The 16,965-nt window shown below is 48.0% G+C and overlaps 8 protein-coding genes across 8 annotated transcripts; 4 read left to right on the top strand and 4 right to left on the bottom strand.

The window, feature by feature from the left end:
* Positions 1–1,263: 1,263 nt before the first annotated feature.
* BT62DRAFT_1010126 (uncharacterized protein) lies at positions 1,264–2,745 on the bottom strand (the record flags this gene model as incomplete). Its single annotated transcript, XM_043177615.1, has 8 exons — positions 1,264–1,416; positions 1,472–1,576; positions 1,630–1,794; positions 1,855–1,967; positions 2,022–2,121; positions 2,168–2,186; positions 2,448–2,591; positions 2,648–2,745. The coding sequence occupies 8 exons, from the start codon at positions 2,743–2,745 to the stop codon at positions 1,264–1,266; spliced, it is 897 nt and encodes a 298-aa protein (XP_043036039.1).
* Positions 2,746–5,003: 2,258 nt separating this feature from the next.
* BT62DRAFT_1079149 (uncharacterized protein) lies at positions 5,004–6,443 on the top strand (the record flags this gene model as incomplete). Its single annotated transcript, XM_043179455.1, has 7 exons — positions 5,004–5,187; positions 5,243–5,333; positions 5,412–5,560; positions 5,619–5,705; positions 5,766–5,979; positions 6,030–6,219; positions 6,294–6,443. The coding sequence occupies exons 1-7, from the start codon at positions 5,097–5,099 to the stop codon at positions 6,441–6,443; spliced, it is 972 nt and encodes a 323-aa protein (XP_043036038.1). The 5' UTR covers positions 5,004–5,096.
* A 1,534-nt stretch (positions 6,444–7,977) lies between these two features.
* BT62DRAFT_1010122 (uncharacterized protein) lies at positions 7,978–8,945 on the top strand (the record flags this gene model as incomplete). Its single annotated transcript, XM_043177614.1, has 4 exons — positions 7,978–8,063; positions 8,155–8,582; positions 8,639–8,700; positions 8,760–8,945. The coding sequence occupies 4 exons, from the start codon at positions 7,978–7,980 to the stop codon at positions 8,943–8,945; spliced, it is 762 nt and encodes a 253-aa protein (XP_043036037.1).
* BT62DRAFT_374377 (Metallo-hydrolase/oxidoreductase) lies at positions 8,931–10,673 on the bottom strand. Its single transcript, XM_043180682.1, has 5 exons — positions 10,144–10,673; positions 10,065–10,087; positions 9,897–10,005; positions 9,730–9,841; positions 8,931–9,676 (listed from the first exon to the last, which is right to left on the bottom strand). Exons 1-5 carry the CDS (start codon positions 10,494–10,496, stop codon positions 9,224–9,226), a joined length of 1,050 nt encoding a protein of 349 aa, XP_043036036.1. The 5' UTR covers positions 10,497–10,673; the 3' UTR covers positions 8,931–9,223.
* Positions 10,674–12,239: 1,566 nt separating this feature from the next.
* BT62DRAFT_374521 (uncharacterized protein) lies at positions 12,240–13,169 on the bottom strand. Its single transcript, XM_043180684.1, has one exon. The coding sequence runs from the start codon at positions 12,833–12,835 to the stop codon at positions 12,278–12,280; it is 558 nt and encodes a 185-aa protein (XP_043036035.1). The 5' UTR covers positions 12,836–13,169; the 3' UTR covers positions 12,240–12,277.
* On the bottom strand, positions 12,964–13,603 carry BT62DRAFT_374491 (uncharacterized protein). Its single transcript, XM_043180683.1, has 2 exons — positions 13,493–13,603; positions 12,964–13,443 (listed from the first exon to the last, which is right to left on the bottom strand). Exon 2 carries the CDS (start codon positions 13,402–13,404, stop codon positions 13,093–13,095), a length of 312 nt encoding a protein of 103 aa, XP_043036034.1. The 5' UTR covers positions 13,405–13,443; positions 13,493–13,603; the 3' UTR covers positions 12,964–13,092.
* Positions 13,604–14,978: 1,375 nt separating this feature from the next.
* BT62DRAFT_1010120 (uncharacterized protein) lies at positions 14,979–15,791 on the top strand (the record flags this gene model as incomplete). The annotated part of the gene is made up of 1 exon (XM_043177613.1): positions 14,979–15,791. The coding sequence occupies one exon, from the start codon at positions 14,979–14,981 to the stop codon at positions 15,789–15,791; it is 813 nt and encodes a 270-aa protein (XP_043036033.1).
* Positions 15,792–15,881: 90 nt separating this feature from the next.
* BT62DRAFT_1036690 (uncharacterized protein) lies at positions 15,882–16,384 on the top strand (the record flags this gene model as incomplete). The annotated part of the gene is made up of 1 exon (XM_043178390.1): positions 15,882–16,384. One exon carries the CDS (start codon positions 15,882–15,884, stop codon positions 16,344–16,346), a length of 465 nt encoding a protein of 154 aa, XP_043036032.1. The 3' UTR covers positions 16,347–16,384.
* Between the last annotated feature and the right edge of the window lie 581 nt (positions 16,385–16,965).

The raw sequence follows: 16,965 nt of genomic DNA, 5'->3' as shown, positions 1-16,965 counted from the left end.
TGTTTATAACAACAAATTCGGAAAGCGTGCTGGAACCGTATCCCTAGGTCCAAGAGAGGGAATCGGGAATGGCTAGTGATAGTCTTGGTTGTAGCTACGAACAAGCGGCAATGCCACACGTGATCTCAGAGGAACCGGACCACGCCATCGCTCCCAACGTATGCCGGCTCCTTTCAGTAGATGGACGAAATAGTGACGGACCGAACACAGTGGCAGGTCTTTCCGCATTGGACGTATCACAGCGGAGGGATTAAGCATCGCGTTCAGGACTGAATACACCCAGGTCATGGGAGATATATGAGCCGGAACACTTGTCTTTTGTTTCTTGTGGAAACATTTCGTATTGGTACCTCATATGAAGAAGAATTCTCGGAACGGGGAGAGATTTACCCTCTTCGGACCGTTCCAAAGGCAGTCACGACTATTGGATTGATATTACGATCTTGTGCTCTGTACAATTAGCTCGATGCATTCCTACACCTCCCGGTGGACAAAAGATGAAGAATCGATTTTTTGGATCTTGATCTCATATAATAACCTTCATATTAATGTCCTGCGTACCAAAGACAGTGACAGAATATTCAAATAATTGGGCGAACAGAGACGACGCATAGGGTGTCGAGCGCGGGCGACATAATCAGATGCCACAACTATCCTCTTCTCGTCAAATCGTGAGTATTATCTGCATATTGGTATACGGCTATGCAGTGGCTCCCCAACGGGCCCCACCTCATTTGGTAAAAAATCCAAAAGGCATCCCTTCCTTAATATACTGATCAAGGAGCGAGGGCAGTAATGAACACGGGAGCTATATGTCAAGGAACCATAGTATGCTAATCTCCAAACAATACCGATGATGACGCGACACAGACTTCTCCGCAGCTCTCCACTGGAAACGCCGAATACTGGTCCACCTTCGTTGCAAGTGGACCAGTAATAATGTATGCGGATTTCTTGCCGTCAATTATATTCTGATACTCTGATTCGAGGAGACCTCACCTTGCAGTACACAGAAGATTTTGAACATAATACAAGACCAAACTACAGGTGCTGTTTCCAATGTATGATCTTTCTCATGTTTTACTAGGTCTTCTCTGAATCATCCAACGATTGCTTCCCAAAATTGATCCCAGCAGTGAGTGTATATTTCTTGTTGCCAACTATATGCTGAATCTCAGACTTCCTATTGCATCACAGCTCGTTGTTCAACATCATACCCTTGTATTTGTACTTTAGTAGCTCTGGCCATTTCCCTCTGACTGCTCACGGTTCCCCAGCAAACGATGTTACTCTGCAACCAATCAATATGTGCCCACTTTGAAGGCCCTTGAGTGAGAACTGATAGTCCCTGATCTGACCATAGGCTTTGTCACATTTCAATGCAATGGAGTCCATGATCAAGGTCCATTTATCTCCCTAGATATGCACTAATAAATCTGCTGTCTCACACGGAAAGAACCAAATATCTCACCTCTGCATCTATTGTCATAGTGGTATCCTTAGTATAATCGATGACATTCAGCAAAAGCGAGCCGACTTCATTGTTACCTTGCTCGTTGCTATACTCGACTATGATCTATAGCACACAGGCTCATGGAATGTATCATTGAAAAAAACAGAAGAAAATACCTTAGAGGCCTTTTCCTTGGCTTCGTCAGAGGAATTTTGCGATAAATCATCATTTGAGAAAGAAGCAGGTGGATTTATTGAGCTGTATGAGGACATGGATAGATTTGTCCAGTCCGGATCCTCCTTCATCCATGCGCCGCGTTCACCGTCAAATTTAATCAAGTACTGTTTATCATCATCAGTCATTGCAGAATTTAACAGCAGTGAAATCTGACCCTTACGTACCTCAATGGCATGTGCTCTATCTGCTTTGGCGAAATCGTCCTTGAAGTCGCCACCTAATTCCCTTTTCATTATTTCTGGGTTCCCACTTATATCAGGGTCATCAAGCCAGTCCTCTGAACCACAAGTCAGCATGGGTTCACACCCAGGGGAGGTATAAACAGACATACTAATCGAGGATATCCACATACAAATGGCTTTTATTTCCATTGGGGCCTGGTGCGCCTTAACCCTTTCAGGTGCTAGTTTTCTAATAGCTTCTTGCAAGTTCTACTGAAGTTTCGGATGCTGAAATTATATGCCAAATTGAACTTACAGCTCGCTCTTCGCGGCCACTGAAGAAGGCGAAGAGGACAGCGGAAAGGCCCACAACCGCCAATACAGCTCCGATGACTCAGATTGCAGCAAGTGCAGTGCCTCCAATTATGACAGTGAGTACGGCGAGAGTCAGGACGAAAACCCCAGTGGCGACTGAGATTACACTGGGGATCTGGAAAATTGTGCTCTCCAATTCTGAACTTTTATCATACCTATAAAGATTTAAATAATATCAATCGAAAGCCGCATATTGGCGTGGAGGCCGTGTAGTAACTCACTTTTTCTTCACTTCATTGTAATCAGCGAGCGCTTGTCCTGTGAGGACGCTTTGAACCCTCTCATCCAGCTTTTCTGCAGAGCTGTAGCCATTCTTCTTGAGAAATTCGCCAAGACGTGGCTTGAGTACCCTCAACAGTTCGTCTCTGTAATAGTCAGGAATAAGAAGAAAAGGATACAGTTGAAGAGAGCAAGGAAATACCTTTGTCTTTCAAGCGCTTTGAATTCATTACAGAAAGCTTCGATGTCGGCTTTCAATTGGCTAGCTCGTGCGCGGCGATTCGGATTGTCGTAGAACATCCTGTCAGAGATAGAGTTTCCCGTTGTGAATTTTCTGAGAGACAGTACGCGGTGCGGAGGCCCCGGGCTTTATATCTGAGACTCAATATTCCTTTATAGATTCAATCGGAGGCCACAGGTAAGGCATGAATATCTCTCGCTGTCTACTTGAAAGAATGCACATGTCGAATCGGCGATTGTGAAAAATGGCCTGGGGGTTCCCTGGGACCACTGCTTCGTGAAGTGTGGGCAGTGCGCTCGGCGTTGGATGTCAATGTAGCTTTAGCCCGTGCCCAGGTGCATCTCACGGGAGAGTCGAGACTCCGTTTCTCTTCAGCATGACCTCGCATCAACTTGATCATATTCAATTCTGAGTGGGTTCTGAATCAAAGAGGGAACAACATCATTCTTAAGTTTCTCGTCATTATCTTTCTTGAATGTTGTTCAGGCCGTTTTTTTTTCTGTTTCAGTCCTAGTGCTGGTTAAATCGTAAGGTATCTCCGACGGCCAGGGCGTCTTGTTAGTATCTCGCTTAAGCGGGTGTATAATTTGTATTGCTGGACATAATATTACACCACTCTTGCGACCGTGGCGAGCCAGGGCACATTAGTACGGAACCGTGCGTTCTCTTCAAACAGTACATCTACTGTACAGATTCCAAATCGGCAATCCCAAAATTACAGTTTGAGCGCTGAGCGCTCTACGTTGGTCTTAGCCAAGGGAGAAGATGGCTTGCCGTGATGCAAGGAGGTTGTCATGCGTCAACCAATATCGCACTAGCCGCAATGGAATAATTGACGACAGAACACCGCCGACTATGACAGGTGTTATTTCTATCATCTGGATACATACTAAGCGGTCTTTGTGCTATATGGATCTAAGATTGGGAGTTCATAGCTTTAGTTTGGTCAGCAAACGCGCGCATGACCGTTGACGAGGTAGACCGAAGGGAAACTGTGATTTTACAAAATGAATTTCACAAATGGTAGAAATGCAGGCATAGGCACACGAGGATCCCCGAAACGTCGTGGTTCCGCTGAACAATGGCTCCTCCCCCAAGCAGGAAAGTCGTTCCCGGCCGACCTTTGTGCACTTCATGCCGTTCATGCACACAGTTTATGAGCGATTGATGGACTGTATCATAGAAGTGTCCCTGCGGGATAAAGGGATTATCAGAATCGGGGTTTTGAAGTCCAAAATAGACGATACTCCGCACGAGCAATAGAACCCTCATTGCGACCGTGTATAGTTTGTCAAGGACAGCCACATCGAGCGGTTCTCTTCTGATACACCGAAGCTGAATTATGAGGCTATGGCATCCGTAGCATCGCCCTCAAAGAATCCTATCTTGGTTACATCGGATGTCCGGGACAGCGAGCTGTGATATCAAGCCTATTTCGGAGCCAGGGCAAATGGATGAGGAATATCAGTGCTAATCCAAACTTCTTGCAGTCCTCGTTGGCTTAGATAGGCAGTACTGGTGAAGATCGCGGACGAAATCGTTAGGCCATAAGGGACGGAACACCTGAACTACAGACCCTTTGTGATTACCAACATTGACATCGCTTGAGGTCCTGAACTGCCAGCAACGTATCGTACTCACCGGTACTGAAACAAGGTACGCTTTCAATATTTGCTAGCGGAACAGGAATCCAGGGCAAACCTAATGCCTGTATGCATGCTGTCCTTGTCCGGAGCAACATTCAGTAGCGTCGGCGGTGCGTTTTGCCAATCTGCCCTCCACGGTAGCAGATTGCTCTGGAACAATTGTTTTACGGAAATCTCACTACCAAGGTCGTATGGTGATATGCTGTTGCGCGCGGTGGTTCAGATCTAGCGTCCAAGCCACGGTGCCTATTTAGTCGTCTACGGAACCACTACTAGTAAAGAGCGTGTACGCGCCTTAAGCTTTTCCGAAGACAGTTGGCACGCAGTCATGTCGCACGACTCACACCTTCGACTATGAGTCAGGAATTATAAAATAGTGCCAGATTCCTGGGGCTTATGGCATTTTCAGGGCCACATGGTGTGTTAGGTCATTCGTGTGCGTGGGGGATGAGAGCTGGATCATGTGAGCCTTCCTTCTGACTTCAACGTTGTTCACAAGTAGGGAGTAGGTACTAGGGAGGTCTGCACGCATCTTCTCCGTCCCTATTTTTGGACAAGCTAAGGAAGCTGATGCTGTGATCTACTGCACGATCACGGGTAGACGTCCGGACCGGAGACCGTGGGCGCTGATTGGTGAAATGACTCGGATGCTATGCACCCATTCTGACTGTCACTGCTGAAAGTTCGCAGTCCCTCATTCTACATGTGCATTCTTTTGTGAGATATGTATGAAATTAGTGAACTAGGTCCTAGGTATATTTAAGATGCTTCGCGAGTCGATATCATCCCTGCTCCTCGTTCTCCTCTTAGATATCATTCTAATATCAGCTTTCGCTATGGGAATTATATATCCTGGTGAGCCATTTGCGTGTTCATTGAATCATCTATACATCTTATGACCTGTGTTCAGACAACCAGAATCGAGCAGATCGGGTGAAACAGCTTGCTACCGATATCGGCTCGATTCAAAGTGTTATAAAAGACAACCTTCAGGATGCCAAGTTCCAGGACGAACGAACGATGAAGATCCTCGAATAGATAGCTCACAATTCAGGCTACAAATCTGTCGAGGAATACAGGGACGAAGCGCTAAAGAACTTTACTGCGGAAGACAGAGAGAAATATATCAAGATGGTGAAAGCGTTACATGGAAAGGACGATAGTCTGAATCTTGGTCTGAAAGTGTCCGGCACAGTCGCAGCAGCAGCGTTTTTCTGTGGTGCTGGAGGTTAGTTGATTCATCTCACTTCTACATACCGAGTCTTATAAAGGATATATTTCAACAGCTGCAGTAGCAACAAAGCTTTTGAATAATGGTTTGCTACGCATGCACCTTCAAACCATCGCAACGGGCCTTTCTAAGGCCCTTTCTGGTGCGTACCAATGCTAATGTCGGGCATTACACACATTAACATGTCCCACGTTTATGATAGGGGGGTCGAAAGAAGGACTGGAGGTCATGAAAACCGGCAGCGACATCATTCACACTGGTCTTGAAGCAGAGGAGATCACTGAAACTGTCGCTAGAGGTCTCCATGTTCTCAAAATTGCGGCTACGGTGTTGACTGTCGTTGGAGTCATCCTTGATGGTACTCTGCTCATATACGAGGCTATCGCAGGGGAGGAACAGCTCAAGGAACAGCGAAAGTGAGTTCAGGATCTTCTTTCAGGCTCTCTTAAATACTGATGTCTGGAAGGGGCATCAAAGAGCTGTGTGTCCGTAGGTTTACCGTGAAGAAACTACAGGAATGTTTTCGAGATATTTCTTTGTTTGCTACAGACGTGAAAGGAGCCGTCGACCTTGAAGACACACTTCGAGAACTCGTCAAGGATGGCACTCTCACTGAGGGGCAGATGAAGACAAAGTTAGAAAAGAAATATAACGGAGTTGGTGTTGAACTTAGCCAGATACGCAAATACAAATTCTTTGTTGACGGTCGTGCAAACTTTAATTCTAACAGAAAATGAATCACATCACCGACAAAGACGTGTGGGAGAAATTGGACGATGAAGATAATCAGTCTGGCGTCCCGTGGAGGGATGAAGATCCGTCGCTTGCCGCCATACAGAAATATATCGAGGAGGAATTGGAAGTTTCGGGCAAAGCTTAGGAATAACGAAGTGTAGACTTGATTGTGAATGAGCCAATCAATCCGTGTCAATCTCTTTTGAAGGTGCAACCCCCAACATAATATTCGAGGGAGGGATATACAATACCATGACCTTCCCAGGGATAATAGTGGACCTTTCGTACATGCGTGCGTACTGCGGTCGAGGTCAATAATGAATTTGGTCAGAACCGAACTGGCGGCCCGCCCCAGCCGATGCTTTTTTTAATCGGGACACATAGGATGCCGCCGGCACCAGTATCAGTTCTCCTACTACTACCTGGTGCCGAGCATTGGACGCTGGACTGCACTGGACACAAAGACGACTAGCGCACTCATAGAAATTTTGAGAGATGTCTTTTTTAAAATGTAACTAAGGAATGGGTGTTCCTGTAACCTAACGCGACGATTCCACCAGGTTGCAGATAGGCTCACACTCCCCGCACTATCCGTTATGAAAGGTTTCACGTGGTGAAAAAGGAGGTGCACAGGAGATACAGGCCAGTTTTTAACTCGATATGTTTTATCTCCTTCTACGCTCCCACTCCCCCCAATCACCGTCTTTCATTGTCGAGGGTTATCTAGAATCCTATCGCGGCTCCGTCGCTCTGCGCATACTCTCATTTAATACAGATGAACAGTGATCTCATCACCGCAGATATTATAAAAGAGCTGACGGTGGATTCATTTTTTTGCTCCAAAGACCCCACTATTGCACACTCTATATTTCGGGTACCAACGCATCACAGAGCGACATCATCCGAATGGTTGGGGTAGTCGGGAACAAGCACAGGACGTTGAACGTCTACTGACCACTCAAGCGCTTCGGGATATTGCATAACATTCAGCAGAAAGTATCGTCCCGCATTGTAGAGGATTTTCTTTCGAGATGAGTCTATATGTACCGAAGTGATAGATACAGTTTCCCTTGCACTTGGGAGGGGTTGGAACTAGAGAATGTTGTAAAAGTGAACCCAGACCCAGGTGAATGACACGAACGAGAATGGAAGCGTGTTCGCAGGCTAAATTTGGGCATCACCGCCGCAACGTCATCGCGACCTCGAATTGACTTCGAAGTTGGCGGTGGAGATTCTAGCCAGCGTTTTCAGTCCTAGGACTCTTTGATCCGCCAACGAAATATACCATATACCATATACCTATATGTCTCGTTGGATAATGCGTTTGTTCGGCTGCATCATTAACCAGGAAAGGATATGAGTTTACCCAGCACCATAAAAGGCGCAGATGATATTCACGTTGCTATGCGCGCGCCATCAGTGTTATACGTCTCATATCCATCAGGCAGATGGCTTCACGACGATTTTGAATAGCAGCTTGGTAATTATTGTACAGACTCGTTCAGGGAAGAAATCTAAGAGGCAGAAGCTTCACAAGCGAGTCAAGTTACGACGTTCACATTACCAAGTTTCCATAACATTGCCCATCCAGACGCTCGCTCGCCCTTCGAACCTGTATACGGACGTTTCAAAGGCTCGTTCGCCGTATTTGATGCGAACCCATCATATCTATCCTTAAAATGGCAAATGGCGCATGCGTCGTCTGCATAGAAACAGTTCGGATAATTGATCAGGGAGGGATTATAGCGTTCTGGAAACGACTGCGGTGCGGGTGTTCCTGGACAGTACTCCACAGCCCAGGGTTTCTACAGCAGACTATGCTTTGTAATATGAGAGCATTATCGACGAGTTCATAGAAAGCCACCTAGAACCTGGCGAGAGAAAATAAAGAAGAACGCCTTGCATAGCCCAAATACGTTCTCGCACGACACTCAAAGGACCCTCTCAGCATCGCGTCTCCCTCAGCCCCCCACGAGTAAAGCGAACAGCCGAATATCAATTTCAAGCAACCGCGAGGCGAAATCAGCATCCCCGCCCCTCACGCGCTGCCGACCCTGTTCATACTACTCGTATAAAAGCCACCAATCCCACCCCAACCCCACCACGTCTCGATTTATCCAGTTTGCACCGATGTCCTTCCGCCGCGCATTTACCGCTCTTTTGGCTGCCACCGCCGTCGCCTCTTCCCCTCTCGCAGCTCGCGACGCCGGGCCAGAATGTACCATTGTCGTCACCCCCAAATCATCCAGCTACGCCGCCGGCGCTGCCAACCAGCTGACCTACGGTTCGTCGCCTCCTCCAAGTCAACTTGCTACCACGGCTAAGCCGCTTCCTCTATAGGTTTTCTGTACCGTTTCGGAGATTCGACCTATCCCAACGGAACGAGCATCACTAGTATCACCGTAAGCCACCAATCCAGCGCCGGTGCAGAGAAAGCCATCCACTGATACTTTACATTTAGCTGAATTATGGGCCATCCGTAAGCTCGAACGGCGATGGAACTTACACCGCCATCACTGCTATCACCGCGACGGGTCTGACTTCAGATGAAATCGCGACTATCATCGAAGAGCAATGGCCAGAGACGTGGGTTTGGGGAGATTCTAACCCTGGATATGATTGGTACATGAACAGCACGGCGTGCTAGGGGAATAAATGCGGTTATAGATCACATAGCGTATTCCTTTGATCATCGCCAATGAATGAAAGACATTCCTGAAAGCAGTTACTGGTTCCATGGTTGACTAGAAGCACAATAGCGTAGAAGCCATCAAATTGTTTGCCCCTCTCCTCTAGTATAAGGGGGGGAGTGTTTGTTCTTTCGGAATACGACAGCAACGAAGGTCTTGAAGTTCCAAAGAATCTCTGTTCCGGTATTTGCGGTATCCCGGCCCGCTCGTAGGACAATTCCGTCTGATGTAACCATCACCCAAACCTCCAACCCCCGCCATCCTTCTCCAGAAATTTCCACATCAGCTTATCTTTCCATCCCTTCTCCTGCCACCCATTCACATTTGCCGGGAATTCTTCCACCACACCAGGCACAGTCCCATCATGCGCAATAATCATCAGCACATCCGGGTCCGCATCAAGCCGCGCCAAACGTCCCAACGAGCGCATCGTCGCGTCATAATCCTTGTAGACCGAGGCAGCGGGAGGTGGAGGGATCTTCAGTAAGGGCTCGGAGGCGATTTCGGAGAAGTGGGATTTGCAGAGAGAGGCCGTCGCACTATGAAGGAGCGGGGCAGGACAGGGGCATAGGGAGCGGTGGTGTGCTGTGGGTCGGATGTCGCCAACGTGGTGGCAGCAGTCACCTCCTAGCAGCACGAACGTTGTGGGTGTTACGCGTGCGAGACCAGAAATATGACCTGGGTGATGCTGGGATAGACCGTCAGTATGAATCGAGGGTGAAGACGAAGCAGATAACTCACACCAGGTGTATCGAGTACGTAGAAGCTCCCGTCACCAAAGTAGTCGAGAGCTGGAAGGTCTGCAATATGCAGCGTTGCGTTGGAGAATGAGAGTTCCGTCACCTTACGCCCACTACAAGTCGTAAGATTTTGGTACAGATACTAAAATCGTAAAAGAATGAACTGACGCAGTATCGCTCTCGATAAGATGCGCGTCCTCGTGCTCAGGGTAAGTGCGGAGATCTGTCCCCGGTCCGACCACTAATTCCGTAGCGGATGGGAACAGCGATATATCACCTGTCAACCGGCAACATCAGTTTCCTTGCATAAACGAAACAACATGGGCAGCAGCGTACCGATGTGGTCGAAATGGGTATGGCTACACAAAAAGCCGGCATTAGTACAAGGGCGCCGATAGATTTGAGATAACCTCACCTCCAAATGACAGCATCCACGCTGCCCAAATCTACTCCTCCCTTCACCAGCTGCTCGCTCGCTGTCTTACCCGCGTCAGCGCCCATATCATACCCACCCAGCTCTCTGAAGAGGTCGAAGAATCCCTGCACCGCAGGCGCGTACTTCTCCTGGTCCTTCCTCATTCCCAAATCGAACATGACCCTTCCCTTAATCGGATGTTCGACGAGGAAGGTGTATACTGGTCCGGACAATCCTTCGTAGCCCGGTAGGATGGGCTTGAAGAACAGCGAAGCAGGCAAAAAGTTGATCGTGCCAGCATTTATGGCGCGGACGGTGACGGTGGATGTGGACGATGGGATACTGCTGGTCATCGTTGAAGGTGGGGAAGAAGGAGGGGAAAGAAGAAAACCGAGATTATATGATTGCAAATCGATATTTGAAAAAGCAAAGGCGGCTGACCCTGACGTGGAATTCCCGATAGATCTCCCCCATTCGAATGATAGATCTCCGCGAAGCACGAGATTTCATTATTGACTGCGTACAACGAACACCATAGCCACAATCGTGCCGCGGCAAGAAGGAATGTGAAAATTCGTCCGTCGTTGTGCAGAAGTTAATGAGTCATCTAAGCCTGGTTCCTGTCAATAAAGAACCACAACAAAACCATAATTAAACATACAATGACGGTGGTGGTGGTACGAGTACTGCATCGTTGGCGCGGATACAGCAATCCCACTACACATCAGTGTGACGCCGACAAGAATAAATATTGCTGCGTACCTCGGGTCCCACATGGATCTCTCCTACATTAAAAGCCGTCCGAAGGGAGTTCGAGCACGCCTCCGCCCTGATGGTGGTCGAGCACCAAGTCGTGTCTGTTTGGCGGTGTTGACAACACAACACGCTCAAGGGAATCGGCGGCGGAATTTGCCGCCACTGTATGCTACTCACCTTGTCAAGATCGAGATCGGCTCCTTCCGAGGACGGAGATGTGGCCGACCTCACTGGGGTCCCATTTTAACGTGCGATTGGACCTTTTTTTTCCTTCGTTACGCTTTTTCGCAACATATTCCAATTTACTCCTGTACACGCGCGTTTTTCGGCCATCTAGAATTCCCGAACCGTCACTATTTGTTCGTTTTGTCGTCTCGAGTTTAACGTGGGCGGGAAAACCCCCTCATTTCCCACCTGCATTGCCACGTAGGAATCGTATATGATACCCACTCGAGACGCGTCGGATAGAGGGTGCGGGGCTACGACGAACTTGAATAAATCTCGAATAGTGTCCATTTCCCAAGAGTGGCTCAAACTGGAGATGTCGGAATGTAACTGCTAAGTTTCGCGTCCCAGCGCCATTAAGTTGACCGATGTCGTTTTGTCAAGAAAGAAACGAACAGGAAGCGTTCCACTTGGTCCGTTAGGCTTGTCGAACAGCGAAGATGATATCTGCATCTCTTTCTTTCCAACGACTCAACAAGACCAAGGATTGAATCGTCGCTGACAAAGATCACGACCTCCGGAGAAGGTTCCGTAAAACACTTGACATGCTGATAAGTATGAGTCAACAATAAACAATTAGAATTTAGAGTTTATCAATACGCCGCCTCCTCCAAAACTGGGGCATTCATCCCCGCCGCCTTCGAATCTTCTTGCAGGCGAGACCTATCCGCTTTCTACATCGACGAGATCTATCAGTAAGGCATAGGCTTCACAGCATCATCCACATACCGCGGTAAGAGAAAAGCGAAGTCCGTCCAGCGTGTGATACCCACCACATGACTGTAAGCTTCTCGACGAGGGAACCCCGCCGAGGCAGAGTCTCCTCAACGCCGGGTACACAGATACTGTCCGGACCAGCTTCTCGAACGCACCCCGCGGGAGTGGGATATCCAGAACGAGCACCTCGAGCGATCCTAGGCGCGTCTGTGGTCCCAAAGTATAAAATAAGTACCGCGACAGAACTAGAGCGAATGGGGTTATACCTCCAAAGCGCGCGTCAAATGCACGATATCACGACACCCCCGATCTCGGCACGTATCGATAAGATACAACCCCTTCAGGTGCCCTCCCGTTAGTCGCCGTAAAGCTACACCAACATGCATACATTCGCCGTCGAGACCTTCACGTGTGCTCGTTGGTGACTATGGCAAGGCTATGCGCGGAACGACGAACCTGGACCATACATTTCAAGCTCCTCCACAGTCAATGGACCCAAAATAAATCGTATGTTCGAATGACAGCGCGAAATGACAAGTCTCCGAATACAAACCGGAGCCATACCAACGAAATCTTGCGGCTCCGCATCGCATCCTTCCAATTCAACGGTCGTGAGAGACGCTCCCGTGCTCTCGACTATCCAACGGACGAGAACACCGGGTCCTCCCACCACACGGACATCATTCAGGTTGACCATCTTCATGAAAACCAACGAACATAACTTGGAATCCAACTCAATGTATCCATGAACGACGAGTGAGAGCGACCTGATAGCTGATAGACGACCGTCATCGAATGAAAAGAGGTTGGGCTTGGGCTTTCGGCACGCGTCAAACAGTACCATGACATTCTGCCGAAGGTAACGACGGGCTATTTCATGGAGTATGCGTTTTCCTGTCAGACAGAGAGCAAGGAGGGTATCTCGGTCCATGTCGTTGACTATGAGCGAAAGTACCTCCGGTGGGAGGTCGACCAGATGCATTGGGGTAGACATAATGGTGGGACGAGGAAAATGTTCGTTGACATTGCGGACCTTAATATACGCAGCACTGGCAGATGCGCAGGGTGGTGACAGGGATAATATACCCCTTAGTCCACACACGCAGGGGAACGTCACCGGGACCCTTAAGACTTGACATTTGCGAGACTACCGCGACGAACCCGGAGTTGCTGCCGTTACGCCCGACGATTGGATTACCAAGTAGTCGATAGTGTCGTTTACACACATCGATGGTACAGCTGAGCTAGGTTTTATCTCGTGTCAAGGGTGCTGGGTGTGTGAGAAACAGGCAAAGCAGCCTGGTAACCTCGGAATCGGTGCCTTGAAAATCCCACCCACTCGTGAATATTGACCAAGTCAACAGGCTGATATTTGGACATACAAGTACATCTGATACACTGACGTATCCAGGGAGGCACCTCATGAAACTCGATGGCTCCAGACGCCGGAGCTCGGCATGCGTGGACGCATCCATCTCGCCCAACTGGAGTTGACAGGTTGTATACGAATGCACACCGGAGTTCATTTCCTAGTGCTGCTTCTGGGTGCCCGAGGCCGTTCATATGATTATCGGCGCATCGAGAATGCTAAAGACGTTCTTTCTGCAGGAAAGGGTGAGAACGATCAGCTGAATATCACACTCAAACGCACCTGAATAGCGGATGTTCAGTTCTCCGTTATCTCCAGCTCTCCGCCAAGAAGACATTGTCATTTATATCAAAGCAGCGGAGAAGAGCCCAAGTCCGGCAAAAAAACGAGCGAGTGTTCTAACAGTAAATGTTAGACAATGTCATGATTCACTAAAGACTGTCCACATACGGAATCTGGTGTGGCGGACTCATAGCAGCCATACAATTCCAGCTCCTGAATCCCCAGTGAAGATACAAGGATATGCTGCCTGTCCTTGTTCGACTAGACCCACAATACGTGCCAGAAAGGATAACGATACTACGTTTAACGCGGAGTCACCCATGATATTCAGATACCAGAGTCAATGCAGAGACAGAGTTCGCAATTGAGGGGGAAAAAGTGGGACCTATTTCTCTCATTATAAGTTTGAAAAATTAACATCCCAGAAGACATTAGATTCTTACCAGAAGATTCAGGGAACGTCCTGGCCACTCCATATCTCGTCAAGCTTTTAAATTGACTGGAATATGCCGGTTTGCAGGCGAGGTCATCCATGGGGGAATGCCGTAGTCCCCAGGTAGTAGTAGTATAACATTGGTATTTGCTTGATGACCAAAATCCAGCTGGCTGAGAGGCGCGTAGCCAGCTTCATACCAGAGATCGCTAGCTATCCTGTCGAGATTGTGATAAAGTTGGTGGCCATTCAAAAGAAAATTGATGACGACGGACCTCATTAATCATTCTCCATCCTATTGCACGCACCGTACACCTTCCCGATGATCATTGCGCCCGACCCTCTGTAGGCAACACCAAGCCATGCGAGAATACGAAGACGACTGGCATGCACGACGCCTACCTTGACGAGTCCCCAAGAAAAAGTTTTAGAGTTTCATCGTATATATGCTACCAATTGTGCCAGTCTCTTTCGCTGAGGTCCCGAACGCTAATCCCGTGGAGTTATAGTGGTCGACGCAGTTTGCACTGTCTTGGGAATTCCATGACAGATGAATGTCGTATTTCGGCCATCGTTGTATCACCCAGCAATGACACTGGCACAACGACGAGCAAACGGGGAGTCATTCACTGTAGCCGAAGCGACAACAGTGGTGGTGATTAAAAGGAAAGGAAGTGTATTTTGTTCCCACGCTCCATGTTGACTTTCCAGCGGGCCGGCGAACTGATGTCCTTTTGTTTTTGAACAGGATTCAAACTATTCGTTGCATCTCTTTCTCGGGCTTTGTGGTTGTTCTCACGCACTTTATATTAGGACAAGATCATCAACCGTTTATCAACGGAATGAGAATTGAGGGAACTCGTGACTGAATCCTGGAAATACAGTATCGCTAAGCTTTGTGTACGCCGCCGTATGGCATCGTAAACCGTTTTCGATGATCAATCATTCCCCACCCCAACAACTTCGGAAACAAATTCTTCATTCTCGTCTGCCACGTTGGTCGAGTCGCAGCCCACAGCTCAGTGGAAATGTCCAGGAGCTACACCAGCAGTCATGGCTGGACTACTGCTCGGTGCTGCATTTACTGCTGTACTGCACCATATCTACCTGTTTATCCTGCGAGGACACGCTGTGTCAGGCCAATCCTGGATAAAGAACTCCAATGCTTTGAGTACATTGGTCCAGTGGCTCTGTACCGCGTCAGTCTCGGTATCACTGACACAACCCGTGAATAGTATCTTATATTCAAACCTCGGAAGCTCCGAATCCATGGCCTCACAAGATCTGGTGGTTTATCCGCCGCTGACCATTCACTGTCCTTCAATTGGACCGTCTATTTGGTATACTCAGTCCTTTTCCAAATTCTCCACCTGGAATCATCCAAAAGGCTCGGGAATGTTATTCCTGTTATCATCATGGCAACACTTTGGCAAGCATTTGCGCTCGTATCCATCCTCGCTCCTAACTCTCGAAGTTGGCTCAACTTCGCCCCAAAACAGTGCTAGTATCTCCGTGCCCACAATATTCTTCAGTAAATCCTATCTTGTTGAAGTTTCATGTCATTACCACCCTTCTCCATCATGGCAAAAAATTCTCGACAATGCATTACAGTCCGATACACTCGTTGGTTGGAATGCACCTGTAGGGTGTGGGACCGAGTGCAATTACACGATCAAATACTCTGCACCTGCTCTGCGATGTACAGAGCTCGGTCTGGATGAACTCAACACATTGCTCCAGGGCCTTGGCTCCCCCCGGCCTGTGTATAATGCTACATCCAACTTTAGTCCCTTTGCAATTATTAACTGCGAAAGGCTGCAAGAACTCAATGCCTCCACCCTCAGTTACCTAGCCATTGTGAATTGACTTTATAATCTTCTGTATGGATTCGTCTATCCCCCTCCCACGTCCAATTCATTGCCGGCGGGTTACTCTTGGGTGTTTTCCACATATGTGATGTCCAGTAACGTATTTTCGGTTAACGAAACAGCCAGAACGTTCACTCGAAACAACGATAATGTCGTCAGCGCACTTGAGCAAATCCCAGTAAATGTTACCATTGCACTTATAACAGCTATGAGCGACGCAACCGTCGCTAACGCATCAGTGGTACAGGATCAGCTCATATGGGTTTATCATAGTCAGAGATTATGGATTATTTACGGTACTTCCCTGGCTTTAACGGCTGCATGTTGCGCCATCAGATCGCCTTCTATATTGCAAGATAGACAGGATAGCGACTTGGCTTTCTGGGATATTGTCCGGGAGACAAGGAACTTGGATGCAGTAGTAGAGGAAGAGAAATCCGGGAAAACGAGAGGCGATACCTTGCTACAGTATGCTGTGCAAGGAAAGAATCCGGATACGGATACTTCAGGTGTCTTCGTACTGACCAGGCCTCATCACAAGGGGTCCAGCTAGATACCAGGATACGACAGGCTATTTTATGTAGGACGTGCTTCTTCGTCAGAGAGAGTAAAGAAGATATCCCAGTCAGTATAATCGAGAGAATCTTAGTTTACGTACACATACCCTCAACGCATTAATGTATCAGAGGATCAGCACCCTCTCAAAGTCGATGCCTCTGGATGCTGGATCCCCTCAAGTGCGGACGTATCAAAGATCCATCCAATAATTAACAGATCACGAATAGGTGCACGCTCGACTGTTCATTTCCCATACAAGCTCCCTACTCATCGAGATCATTTGATAAAACCGTTGTGTATGAGAATAGCTAGCATCATTGATGTCGGATAAATACGTCGATGGCATTGAAAATATTAAGCGAAATCACAAGAAAATGCACTCAGAGAGCTAGCATGTACTTAACTCCTCCGATGACTCCAGCTCTCGGCTATATTGCAGGGTCTATCATTCCGATCGAGGCCGAAGATTCGGGTGGGCGAGACGGACTATAAAGGTAATACAATCGAAAAGTGCAGAATCAGTGATGAAATATCCGCCACAGGATCCAGGGTGAAAATATGCAGAGGTGTTTAAATTGTGTTTTGCAGCCTTCTTCGACCTGGGGTCCAATTAC

Source organism: Guyanagaster necrorhizus (genome assembly GCF_019112545.1).
Source record: "Guyanagaster necrorhizus MCA 3950 unplaced genomic scaffold BT62scaffold_28, whole genome shotgun sequence".
NCBI classification, from domain to species: domain Eukaryota; kingdom Fungi; phylum Basidiomycota; class Agaricomycetes; order Agaricales; family Physalacriaceae; genus Guyanagaster; species Guyanagaster necrorhizus.
This window is presented reverse-complemented; position numbering and strand designations above follow the sequence as displayed.

What these genes read in the sequence shown, in the direction of transcription:
- BT62DRAFT_374377 (XM_043180682.1), bottom strand. Translation starts at nt 10,496, where the DNA reads ATGACCAGCAGTATCCCATCGTCCACATCCACCGTCACCGTCCGCGCC. An exon ending in GTGGATGCTGTCATTTGGAG is followed by an intron (nt 10,088 to 10,143) that starts GTGAGGTTATCT and finishes CTTTTTGTGTAG; the next exon opens with CCATACCCATTTCGACCACA. An exon ending in TACCCATTTCGACCACATCG is followed by an intron (nt 10,006 to 10,064) that starts GTACGCTGCTGC and finishes GCCGGTTGACAG; the next exon opens with GTGATATATCGCTGTTCCCA.
- BT62DRAFT_374491 (XM_043180683.1), bottom strand. Translation starts at nt 13,404, where the DNA reads ATGAACGGCCTCGGGCACCCAGAAGCAGCACTAGGAAATGAACTCCGG.
- BT62DRAFT_374521 (XM_043180684.1), bottom strand. Translation starts at nt 12,835, where the DNA reads ATGTCTACCCCAATGCATCTGGTCGACCTCCCACCGGAGGTACTTTCG.